This window comes from Sarcophilus harrisii, chromosome 2 (assembly GCF_902635505.1).
Source record: "Sarcophilus harrisii chromosome 2, mSarHar1.11, whole genome shotgun sequence".
Lineage (NCBI taxonomy): Eukaryota > Metazoa > Chordata > Mammalia > Dasyuromorphia > Dasyuridae > Sarcophilus > Sarcophilus harrisii.
In genome coordinates this window covers 34,443,656-34,457,006 of record NC_045427.1, presented here as the reverse complement: position 1 = coordinate 34,457,006, position 13,351 = coordinate 34,443,656, and the positions used below count along the sequence as shown (strand labels likewise).

At 40.8% G+C, this 13,351-nt stretch overlaps 1 protein-coding gene across 9 annotated transcripts in view; it reads right to left on the bottom strand.

The window, feature by feature from the left end:
* Positions 1-5,683, bottom strand: part of LOC100915472 (zinc finger protein 260-like) — a 77,405-nt gene extending 71,722 nt beyond the window's left edge. For 3 of the 9 annotated variants that reach the window (XM_031949863.1, XM_031949854.1, XM_031949860.1), the window contains exons 1-2: positions 5,260-5,683; positions 433-559 (exon numbers count right to left, since the gene is read on the bottom strand). In XM_031949863.1, coding sequence (XP_031805723.1) covers positions 433-559; positions 5,260-5,274 — 142 coding nt within the window. In that variant the 5' untranslated portion in view covers positions 5,275-5,683. The other 6 variants (XM_031949856.1, XM_031949859.1, XM_031949858.1 and 3 more) reach the window with 6 other exon arrangements.
* Between the last annotated feature and the right edge of the window lie 7,668 nt (positions 5,684-13,351).

Genomic DNA, 13,351 nt, shown 5'->3' with positions numbered 1-13,351 from the left:
CAAATTCAGCCAAGCTCCTCAGCCCCCCACAGCCATGGACAGAAGGAATTTACTGACCTTGCAGTGGCTCACATGTGATGCTCTCCCTGCCATCTCTGCAGGTTACCATGGGATGCTCCCCCAAATCTGCCATGTCCTGCTCTTTGCTCTTCAACATTTGAAACCCTAATTACCTTCACAGCTTAGCCGAGGAATAGCCATCTCTGGAATGAGGCTTTTCCTTATCCCTACCTGCTATTGCCATCTCCTTAGAGAAGACTTGTTTTGTACTGAAATCTAGATTCTGGGGGGGTCTCTGAATAGTACAGAGACATTCCATGAGGACAGGACCTGTCTAATTTTTCCTTTGTCACTTAATGACTACCATAATTCATAGTACTCAGTCATAGCTGAATGAATGATGATTGGATAACTGAAAAGAAGTTAGCTTACCAAGAGAGACAAAGTTCTCATAGTTCTCCAGCATCACGTCCCTGTACATGTCCTTCTGGCCAGGATCCAAATAGCTCCATTCCTCCTGGGTGAATTCCACAGCAACATCTTGGAATGTCAGTAATTTCTGAAACATCAAAGTACCATATCCTGACAGATAAAAGAAATTCTACTAAGAGAGGATGGGAAGGAAGGGAAGGAGACACTTAGAACCCAAAATGTAACCAAAAAATGAAATAGTTTTTATATTTTTATTTTATTTCCTTTTTTAGTTTTTAATGTAATATTTTGGTTTTTCAAAATGTATGTAATTTCATCATTTACCCCTGCAAAACCTTGTGTTCCAAATTTTTTTCCCTCCCTATGCACCTTCTTCCTGCCATGGACAGCAAGTAATCCAATATAGGTTAAACATATACAATTCTTCTAAATATATTTCCACCTTTATCATGCTATGGAAGAAAAACCAGAGCAAAACAGGGGGAAAAAATGAGGGGAAAAAAAGAAGTAAATAACCAAAAAAAGGTGAAAATACTATGTTTTAATTCACCTCCCATTTCCACAGCCCTTTCACTGGATGCAGATGGCTCCACCCATCACATGTGTTCTGGAACTGGCTTAAATCATCTCTGTGATGAAAGAGCCAAGTTCATCCCAATTGATCATATCTTGTTGCTGTGTACAATGTTCTCTTGGTAATACTCACCTCATTTAACATAATGTCATGCGAGTCTTTTCAGGCTTTTCTGAAATCAGTCTATTCAATATATTGTACTGAATAATATTTTCATTACATTAATATACCACAATTTATTCAGCAAGTCATTTTCCAGGTTCTTGCCATTACAAAAATTTTTACACATGTGATGTCTTTTCCCAATTATATAATTTCCCAAATCTAGAAAACCTAATCTACTCTTCCACTGATGACGACTCTATTTCTGAGCCGGTCACAACTGGTTTTGATAACCTAGTTTGAAAACCCAGTTTTAGGTCTGACACAGCTAGGCCAGCTTCCTCTGCATTTTATATTCATTAATTTCCCTTGAAATCTTGATCTATTGATTTTCCAGAAGAATTCTGTCATTTATTCTAGCTTTGTAAAGTCATTTTCTGGTGGGTCGGATTGTCCTTGGGAAGGCCTGCTGACACCCCATGGCGCTCATGAGAACCGAGCCGATTATGCTGCGAAGGTGCAGACTGGGGTCCGAGTCTGGACGTCGCTGTGTCCTGGGGTAAGATCAGAATGGAAGAGAAGCCAGTTAAGGGCTATGCTGATGTTGTCTTCCCTTTGCTTGTGGCAGAGACTTTGGCCCAGAAAATCAGCACCTGCGATCCAGACAAGAATGATGAGAGCAACTGGGTCTAACAAGAATCAGGAAGCTGGGGATTCTGGATTCTATTTGTTGTTTCACATTTACTCCCCAGAAACCCCAACTTTCATGGTGCCCTGGCCAAGGTCAGCAAATACCTGGACCTGAGAAAAAGGTCTCTTTATATGGCGGGTGATGGTACAGATCCCTATAGTCAATAAATTCCATGTGTCACTCCAACATCACCTACCAAAAAAATGAAAGAAGGAAAACCAATTTACCATTATCAAAAATGAATAGGCTGAAATTATCATCTCTCAAGAGGAGAGAGATTGCCCAACCATATGCCAATGAATATGAAAACTTAAAGGAAATGGATGAATATCTATAAGAGTATAAAATGGCCAGATGAATGGAACAGAAAATAAACTATATAATGAAATTTTAGAGAACAAAAAACTGAGCATGTCATCAATGAACTAGTCAGAAAAAATCCACAGGATCAAATGCATTCACAAGTTAATTTTAACAATTTGGAGAACAATTAATTCCAATACTATATAAATTATTTGGGAAAATAATTAAAGGAAGTACCATCAAATTCCTTTTTTGCCATAAGTATGGTATTAATTGCTAAACTAGGAAAGCAAATAAAGACAGAAAATTACACACTACTTTCATACATTCCAATGGGAATACTGATGCAAAAATTTTAAATATAATATTAGGAAGAAGATTATAGAAATGTATCATAAGGATAATATACTATGACTCAGTTTGATTTATCTCAGAAATACACGGCTGATTCAAGATTAGCTAAATTTCAGTAAAATTGATCCCATCAATAACAAAACTGAAAGCAATCATATGATTATCTCAATTGATGCAAAAAAAAGCTTTTAAAAAATAAAGCATTCATGCTTATTAAAACCTCTTATGAGAATAGGAATAGACATTTCCTTACAATGATAATTATTATCTATCTAACATTTTCAGACAGCAAACTCTATAATGAATATAAGCCAGAAACCTTCCCAGTAAGATCAGGGATGAAACAAGGATGACCACTTTCACCATTTTCATACTAGAAATGTTAGCTACAGCAATGAGAAGAAAGAGTAATTGGAGCAAACAGCAAAGGCAATGAAGGAAAAAACCTCTTACTCTTTGGATAAAATATGACATATTTAAAAAATGCTAGTAAATCAACTAAAAAAAACCAGACATGAGCATTTTCACATTTTCTATTGATGTTTGCTTGTATTTTGTTTTCTTTTTCAGATTCCCCCTAACCCCCCTTGATTCAATTTTTCTTGTGCAGCAAGATAACTGTATAAATGTATACATATTTGGATTTAACATATATTTTAACATAACATGAATGGGACTACCTGCCATCTAGGGGAGGGGGTGGTGGGAAGAAGGGAAAAATTTGGAACGGAAGGTTTTGCAAGGGTTAGTGTTGAAAAATTATCCATGCATATGTTTTTTTAAATAAAAAGCTTTAATAAAAATTTTTTTAAATCAAAAAAGAAATGGCAAATATTGGAGAGACTATGGGAAAAGCAGCAATACTAACAAAGTCACTGTTGGTAGAACTGTTTAAAAAAAAGATATACACACATATATACCTATACACCTATACACACATAGAAATGTATATATATGTGTGTATAATTATATATATCTACACATATATGCATGCATACGCTCACATACACACACACATACACACATAATTTTCCTTGTGATGAAATGTAGAGTATCCACTTGAATTTAGAAAGAACCAGGATATCTGGATTCAAATTCTAACTGTGATACCTATTAGTTGCCAGTTTCTTAGCTCCAAATGTTCACAGTGAAAATTGGACAATCAATTTCTTCATCTGAAAACTGTCTGTTCATATCCTTTGACCATTTATGAATTAGAGAATGGCTTGAATTCTTATAATCCCACTTTGGGATGACAGCAGCACTTCTACTTATAACCCTGCTCTGTCTAGCATAGTTTCACAAAAGCATAATTAATTAAAACATGATAATGAGGGTAGCCCAGAATATACAGTGTTGGGGGTATGAGTTGTGAAATGTGAAATATAACATTGTTACTTTTATAACATTGTTTGTATGGAAGCAACTGTCTCATGCCATGTGGTTTCATGTAATGCATTTTTATTAATTAATGCCATTATGACTGTATTTTTTGAGTCTTCCTCAGCATGTTTAGCTCTTGTACAAGGCCTACGCACAGAATGTTTAATAAATATTGACTGATGATGAATATGGGAAAATATTTAGAAGAAATGCACATGACTCTTCTAAATATTTTTAATTTGTATCAGATTGCTTGTTCTCTAGGAGAGGGGGAAGTCTTGTAAGAGGGAGGGAGAAATCTGAGCACAAGGTTTTGCAAAGGTGAATGTTGAAAATGATCTTTGCATGTATTTGGAAAAACAAACAAAAAAAAAAGAGCTATTAAGAAATACATTTTTAAAAAAAATTTCATAATGATAGGAGAGGAGGCACGCAGTAAGTCACAGACTGACTTTGGGCTCATCTCTGCTAGTGCGGCCTGTAACTAACTCTGTGCCCTTGTGATATCGCCCAAAGTTGGCTTCACTTAACACTCCAAGCCCCCAGACACTGTATTTCACTCCCACTTAGCAAATTTGGGGAATGGGCCCCAAAATTTCAGCTTTGGACCCATAGACCCCCTTCTGTTTAGGGACCTCCGACCCACTTTTCAAAAGATTTAAGAAATTAAATTAAAATTAACAGAATTAAAACAACAGGGAACGATGAGGCCCTGATGGTGTTTTGGACCAAGAGAAACTAAAGAACTGATCCCTGCGCAAACGGGGAGAGAGCGCGGAGAGAGCGCAGCTCCGCTCCGTGGCCCCACCTGCCGGGAGGTTCTGTGTGGAAGCCTCAGGCTCCCCGCCACGCCCGGTCAGAAACCCCCCAAAATCTACTTGTGGCCCTCCCGAGGCTGCTGCCTTCCTTTGGGTCCGACCTGCAGGGCGCTCCCTCCCCTCCCCCTACATCAAGCGGCTGCTCCGCTAGCTCCGCCACGCTTCCCACCCCCCCTACAGCTAACCCGCTCTGGCAGGGCTGAGTCGCTTTCAGGATTTAGGCTGCCAGGACCCGCCCCAACCTCACGGGGGCTCCCTCCCTAGTGGGTAACAGCGAGTCCCGCTGAGGAGCTCGTCTCCCCTACGCTGCCCGACTCTATTTCTTGCTCACCATTCCCGGCGTCCGTGGAACGCCTTCCTTTTCTGCATAAATACGCAGACTTGTCCTAACTGAACCTACATTTGCCGAAAGAGACGGGTCCCTGTGGATCCTTCACACCCCAGCTTTCGGGGCCTCCCACCGCCACGTTTGGGTCTCAGACCCCGAAGAGGGAGCGGAACAAGGAGCCGGCGTCCTGGGGGCCCATCCTCCCTCCCCCAGCTCCGCCCCTTCCCGCCAGTTGGGCGGCCCCAGCCGGAGCCTCCCGCCCACAGTCACTCACCCGCGAGGGGAACATGTCTCCCCAGTATTCTCCTGAGGCAGAGGGACGGGCCGAAAACAGACACCTCCCCGACTGCGCCTTCCCAGAGGCAGCCGGGCCTTGCGTCGGAATCCGAGTCCTCTCCTCGCTTCTGGGAAATGTAGTCCTGCGGGGGCGCGCAAGCGCACGAGCGATTTCAAATCACCCGGCCTAAAAGTAGCTCTGGTTAAAGCTCCTGCTGCAGGGACCAGGCGGCGGCGGTGAGGGGCGCTCACCGAGGTGCTCTCTGTCCTCGAGGCGCTTCTTCTGCTGGGAGCTGGATGGGAGGGGGAAAGCAGGCACAGAGAAGCGGATGTAAGACATCGGCTCAATACATGTCCAATTCGCCCGCAGAAATTGCTAGAAACTCCGTGTGCAGGCTCTAGCGCTCAATGGGGCGAAGAGTGACGTCATGGGATGCTCCGCCCCTAGACAGCCCTGGTCCCAGCGCGCAGGTGTACGGCGCTTTTACCTGCCGAGCGCGTTGCTGCAGTGATCAGCGCCGGAGCTGGGGCGGATCTCGGGGGCCGGGCCTCTGCCCAGCCTCGCCTGTGACACGTGCGGAGGCTGAGGCGGCATCTGCGTATGCGGGTGGGAGACTCGTCCGTCACTGCCCGGGTATGATAACCCTCGGAATCTAACGCTCCGCAGTCCGGCAACGTGATGGCGTCAGGCGTAATCATCACTCAATCATTAGGCACCGACTGTATGCCTGGTGACAGAAATATCGGGAAAATCAAATGTAATATTACCTGTGACTTATTACTCTTCTTAATAACCCAAATAATGTCAGAACTCTAGTAATGTCCCAGCGTTCCTACTCTTTAAAGTCTGAAGTCAGGAAGACATTTTCCTGAATTCAAATCTGATGTCAGATAACTTCTAGCTTGTGGCCCTGGGAAAGTCACTTTACCTTTTTGCCTCAGTTCCCTCGTGTGTAAAAAGAGCAGAAGGAAATGGCAGACGGTCCAGTATCGTGGCCAAGACTAAGCATAGTATCTGCCTCACTTCTCCTCAGATTGGAGGGGTGGTTGGTGGAACCCTAAAGTCCTGTTAAACCTTTACTTTGTGGAGGCCTGAGATTTGAACTTTACAATTAAACTGGTTATTTTCCATCTGCAGCCCTGTTGGGTATTCAGGATGGCTGGCACCTTTCCCCCCCCTTTTTACCTTTCCTTTGTGTACAGTATTTCCCCATAAGTAAATTCCGTGAATATAAATACTATGGTTACTTTTTTAAAAATTCCCACTGCTTTGCACTGTGCTTAGCGCAGAGTATACATTTAATATTTCTGAAGTTGTTGAACTGAATCCCTTCTAAATCTAAAATCCTCAGATTTTTTGTAACTTTTCTTGTCTCTCTAAGATCCACACATTAAAATAAAAAATAAAAAGAGCTAATCTCTCCAACTCCATTCCTGCAGCCTATCTTGCCTCTTACCTTGATGATGTATGGGATGGGTCGGGTGCAAGACCCCCTTCCCAATCAATTTAACTAATCAGAGACATCATCAGGTACAAAGAGAAAACATTTATTTAATCCATGCAAGGAGAGTCCCAGACACACCTGGAAGCCATCCCAACACCCACCATGTGCACCTGGAACCTGGCCAGCGTCTGGCTTGTCCAGTTTAAAAGGCAAAGGACTCCAGTTTTCTCATTGAATAGACTAAAAGGATGTAACCATCCTTGACCCATAGTCACCAATGCGCACTGCCTCCCACAGGTCATGTCACTTCCTGCGTCTGCAGGTTCAAAGTTCATTCCTACAGAGAGCAAATGACCTCCCCCAAGGTCCCAGTTCTGGAAATGGGGATCATGTGACAATATTGAGAAATACTTCATCCAATCAGTCCCATTCAATGAGTTTCTCTAGAGTGGTACTCTCTGGAGTTTTTACTTATACATCTGTGGGACATATTCTTTTTTTATCTTCTGTGGAATGTACAACCCATGAAAATGACAGAAATCAGACCAGCTGTTCTGGCTGCCACAGAAATCATAAAAATCGAGGGAAAGAAAGACAAAAAGACAATGGTGTTCTTCCATAGTGAAGTAGTAAAAAGAATAGCGAATAGTTTATTATCATTAACTATACCCTTAAATAATTTCTAACCACAGTGTTGCTAAGGAAACACAAAATGAAAACAAAAAGTAAATAAATCAGTGTATGAGGAACTATGTAAAAGTTGGATTCAAGGAGAAACTTTAAATTCTCAGACAAACTGTCATTCCTCCTCTCTGGGCAGGTGGTTTATCACTCCTGCAGATTCATTCCCATAATATCTCTGCTCCCGAAGCTTCCCAGCCTCTGCCGGCCAAGGAGCAGACTGAAGTGGAGGTTTGTGCCAGGTCCTAATGACTCGAATTAATGCAAACTGAGGGCAGACTGAGCAGACCAGAATGCCAGGGAAAGTATAGCTTGGAAATATAGCAAGCTATACATAGGCAAGGCAGTTGGCGATTACATCACCAAGGCAGGTGTGATTACCTGGGAGGTCACAATCTCCAAGTCCTTTCTCCTCCTTTCCTACATATAAAGAATAGGGACAGTACCCTTGTTTGTACAGTGGAACATTTTACGTGTTTTTTCCTCTTTGTACTTGAAGAGGACCAAAGACATTAGGGGTTCAAGGTCAGGGTACCGCATGACTGCCTGATCAGCCCAAACTGAGCTCAGAAGGGTCTGCCACACACATAATCCCTCTGACCATTTGGGATGGATACGTCTCTGGACTTCTACATCTCAGGTTTTCTTTGTATTGCTGCGATTTTGCTGTATGCACTCAGTGGGACCTCTAAAGCTGAGACGCAATAGAGTATGGATCAATTCTCTGCTTCTTTTGCAGGTTTGGCCTGAATATACTAAGAAAACAGAGATTCTCCATCAGCCAGAACCACACTATCCATCCTTGGAGCCATTTTTTACAACTGGAGAAATTTGGAATACTGTAGTAGAGTCAACTTACCTTAGCCGTATACTTTCAGGGGATGTACGCATACATGAAAAGGTTTGTGCATGAATTGTTCAGTGTTTGGGAAGCCCAAAAGAAAAGTATGGGAAAGAAGAGATATTAAACTGATTACTAAACTGAAGGTCTTCAGAGCTGTTGGGCTGACTTCATTACTGTGCAACTTGGAAAGTCTCCCTGCACCATGTTAGAAAAGGGAAACACATATTTGAATTGTATTAGGGATGAGATAGGAGTCACATGAGATGAATAGGGATGGAGAGAAGGGCAGGGAATACCCACCAAGGAGACTCATACCTCTAAATAGTTATCAAGGAATATATGTAGATGTATGTGTAATAAAAAAAAACAATGGAAAAATAAATTGAAATTTTTCTAAATGTAGAAGGGTCATAACTTCTTTCTTACTTCATTAGTTAAAGCACTATCAGTTCATTGATGGATTCAATTGTACATATATTTACAGAAAGCAAAGTGGGGAATGCTGCAATGGCTTTCTAATACCATGAATTAAAAAGTTCCCCTTAACAATGCCATTCCCAATACCTGTCCAGCCCATGAAACTCCTGGCCATGTCCACCCGATGCAGTGGAGGTTTCTCTCACCTTCCCCTGTTATCTCCAGGATTCTGGTGAAACATTCTGGTGGTCCACTTATTATCTCTAGTGTTTGTCACAGGACCAGCCTGTTTTCCCTTCTCATCACATAATCACCAATGACATCTTTTAATCCTATTCTTCAGTGTTGAGAAACATTATTTGTCAAAGCCTGTTCCATCTACTGTGGGCCTCCAAATTGTGCTGTGTGTGAAATGAATTTTTAATGTTTTTAGAGACTGTTGCACTCCATCTCCCTCTGACATACTACCTTCTCTTGCCCTGGTACACAGCCTTTCCCTATGTCTTAGTGTGCTCTGCATGCAGCATTCATACTCTCAGCTTAATCTATTTCCTGTGTCCCCAGACCTCCCAGACGGTCTCCCTTTGCCCAGCTAGGCTGGACAAAGGACTGAGTTCCAGATTTCCCTATCAGGATATGGGCTGATACATTTTCTACATTTGTCAGGAGTGGAGTGGTCATTATTAAAAACACAGGGCATTGCTTTTACAGGAAGCTTTACATGAAGCTCACCCAAGGATCTCTGTAATTTCCTGAAGGAAATCCAGCTTGCTCTTTCTCCTGTTCTATTTATCCATCTGTACATCCCAGACATACATATGGATGGGCAAGATCTATGTTCTATCCAAATGCAGTCCCAATTAAGGCTGGGAAACAAAAAGAATTTGCAACCAGATAAGGGCCCAGGCTTACATGACTTAAAGATGGAGAGAATTTGGATATTTTTAGTCCACAAGTTGTAAAGAAAATGCATCCCTTGAAGTGTTGGAGGGGAGATGTTTATTCTTCTGTATTGTTCTTATATCTTTTCAAGAATTACAAAGAAGAAAAAAGATTATTGGTCTCCTCCTTTCATTTTGTACATGGGGGAACCGAGGCCAAAAGGGGCAAAATGGTTACTCAGGTGCCTTTTTCTTACTGAAATCCATTATCTCCTGTCACCTTCTGTCAGATGCACCTCTTCTCACAACCAGATTCTTGCCATGGCTATTTGATTTGTTTATTTGCACCAACTTTCTCCCCACTTAAGAAAATACTGCACTCAGCTATTAAATGAATCACTGGAGAGTGTAGGTTACATTACCCCCCTGCTCAAGAAAGTCTGTCACTCTCTATTCCCTTTAGAAACTAATATATAATGTCTCCTGATTGGCCTTAACAGCTATTCTTGATTGCGTCCTCCCTCTCCAATTTCCTTACATTTTACTTACTTCAAAGTACCCCATAATCTAGTGGCAATGGTCCTCTGCCTGTATCTCATTGTACTTTTGATGCTGTGTCTTTTCCCTGACTGTCCTATGTGACTGGAATGCCTTCTTCCTCACTTTTCCTTTATAGTTTCATGTGCTTCCTATTTCCCCAGAAATAAATATGTGGGGAAAGCTCCAGTTTTATTCACTTGCTATTATCATTTGTCAGTATAGTCCCTTCTCTTGTGCACAAGATGCATAGTGGAGAAAAGTAGGATCTGTGATAGATATCTCTGTCTGTGTGTTTTTAAATATTGAACTCAAATAGTAAAAAAGCATTTCCATATTTGAAGCAGAACACAAAAAAAATCGATCCTATACTAAATTATGAACCTCAATTTCACCAAGCTTGCAATACAAGCATATCAGTAATTCCATTTTTTTTCTTTGCAAACTGAGTTACTTATCAATTCTTCCTTCTGCTGTTGTGGTGGTGGTGTTTTTTTTTGTTGTTGTTGTTGTTTTGGTGCTGTACGTTAAAAACTCAATGAACTACTTTTTCAAAACTATGATTGCTCTTGCCTCATTCCTGAATTTAAACAAAAAAATTTACCATAACATGTAATCAAACAAAATGAACTCAATAGTGGCCGAAAATAAAGGACTCTTTTTGGATACATCTTTTTGTCAGGAGATAGTTTATTACAAAGTTTTATTACAGATATAATTTGGAGCTTATATTTACCTTTATAATGTTGATGTCCTTATAAAAACTATTCAGTTCATACCATCCAAGATTTTATAAAACAGATTTTATCAGTTTTTACAATTTAATGGATATTTTTATATTTCATTTTATTTAGTTGAAATTTAGGAAATTATTTAGAAAGAAATCCAAGGCATTGCTTAGACAGTACTGATCCATGATGAGGGCATTTGTTTTGCAGTAGATTGAGCACTAGACTTGGAGATGGAAAAAACCATGTATAAATCCAGCCTCACACACATACAGTGTGGTTTTGAGCAATTCACTTTCCCTATACACCTCATTTTCCAAATGAGCTGGAGAAGGAAATGACAAAACATTCCAATATTGTTGCCAGAAAAACCTCAATTTTGTCATGAAAACTTAGAAACAACTCAACAAAATCACAATGTTAGGAGACTATCGTCTTCACTTACTATTGACTCTCACACCATTGTTTTCCTATTGAGTTTGATATTTTTCCATATTAAAGTTTCAATGAAAATGTGATCAACTCTCCTTTTCCTATTACAGATAAATGTGTGGTTCCCTGGATTCTCATTCCTTCACTACTCCCTCCTTCTTTGTATATTCTTCTCATATATGCCAGTTCTGCTCCCTTCTTCCTTTTTTCTACACCAGCACATTCCTTTAAACACTAAAGAATGGAATCAATCTACTTTCAAAAAAACACTGTTCTTAACTCCATTATTCTTTAGATTTGCAGGATCTCCTCTCCCATTGTTTCTTCTCTCTCATTATGATATTAGCACTACCTGTCTCATTGCTCAAATAAATTGGACTTTGTAAGTCCTGTGTATTCCTGGTTGGGTATTTCAAATTTTCAACTCATTTCTAGTCTATTCATCAAAAATGCTCAAAATCCCTTAGGGTCAGTTTTGTCACCATAGGATTATGTCCAGTTTTTTAAACTATTATTGGTTGAAGGCCCTGGTCTTTTGCTTTTTGACATATTATATTCTAATATCTCTGGTTTATAATAGAAGCTGTAAGTCCTTGTGTAAATTTGACTGGTTCCTTGGTCTTTGAATTGCATCATTCTGGATGCTTCAGAGTTTTCTTTGATGTGGATATTCTGTATTTGGGCTGACAACTCTAGTTTTTTTCTCTAAGATTCTTTGAAAGTGATTAGTGGGTTCTTTTTGTTTTTACTCTGCTCTCTGGTATAGAAAGATCAGAAGTTTTCATTTTTGATTTCTTAACACATAAGATCCAGAATTTATTGGGTCCCTACCCAGTATCCAAGGGCTTTATCAGGGGGTTCTCCAATTTCCCTGCCTTGGGACATAGACTCTTGAAGGCAACCATTGAGTGAACCTGAGAAATGAATGCATTACAAGTACTGTGCTCAACGACTTGGAGATACATAATAGAATGTCCTATGTGGAAGCAAAAAGAAGGCCATTCTCTCTGGATATGAACCTCACAAAGGAAAATAATGATCAACAAGCCTGGGGAGCTGGGTTGGCTCAAGATTGTGAAATTCTTTGCAGGCCAAGCAGTTTGTACTTGATCTCACAGTATCCAGGCAGGGCCAGGAGCATGAGGAATCCCTTTAGTTGACATCATACGGGAACTGGTTCAATGAAGCCTTGGGGGGTTAATCTATAGAAAATCTTGGATCAGAGGAGAATAGGATGGTCCTTGAAACTCTATCATGTAAAGGAAGAAGTCACCATTGTTCCGCTTATTTCCAGAAGGAAGAATCAGGAGTCCCAGAACCAGGTGGAAATTATAAAGACTTTTGACTTCAAGGAATAACATCTTGTGAAATCTGAGCTCTCCAGAAATATAATAAGTAGCTCAGATTGCTCTTCCCACTATACATTGAAGAAGGGACCCCAAAACTTTAAAACTCCTTGAAGGAGATTTTCTCCTTCAACACTGCCTCAGTGAGAGACCACCCCAGGGAATCAGATAAAGTGGTTTATCTAGATGCAGTTGGTTCAGTCCCAAGCTAAAGAATTCCAACCTTATTGAGTTAAAGAAACTCATTCAATTCCAAGTCCAACTCAAGCTGAAATCCAGCTTGTAGATAAAAAGAGCCAACTTGGAACTCCACCCACTATTCCAGCTCCCATGGAGCAGCTTGGAATGTAGCCAAAGACTTCCTGCAATTAAAAACTCATTTCTTTGCAAAGGACCTGACACACCATGCCATGCTATGCCAAGGAAACCTCTGTCCACTGGAATAATATTCTCTTCCAGCATTACCCTCTCTTTATCCTCACCTATTTCCCTAATGAGACATTATGCATTTCTGTCAGGATTTCTCTATGCCTCTCTATCAGAACTCCACTGAGGAATTCAGTCTTTCCATTCTTGCATAGTAAAGGCTGACTTCCCAATGCCAATAATAAGCCTCTTTTATCAATCTAGGTTTTTGTCTTTGTAAATTCCTTTACAGAGAACCTTGTGCCGCCAGAAGGGAGTTCCCCAAACTTCCTACCCTTGCACCAAATCCCAAGGGGGTGCAGGGAAGCCAAACTTCTCCATTTGGTTCTCTGAACCACCTCAAACCTGCCACT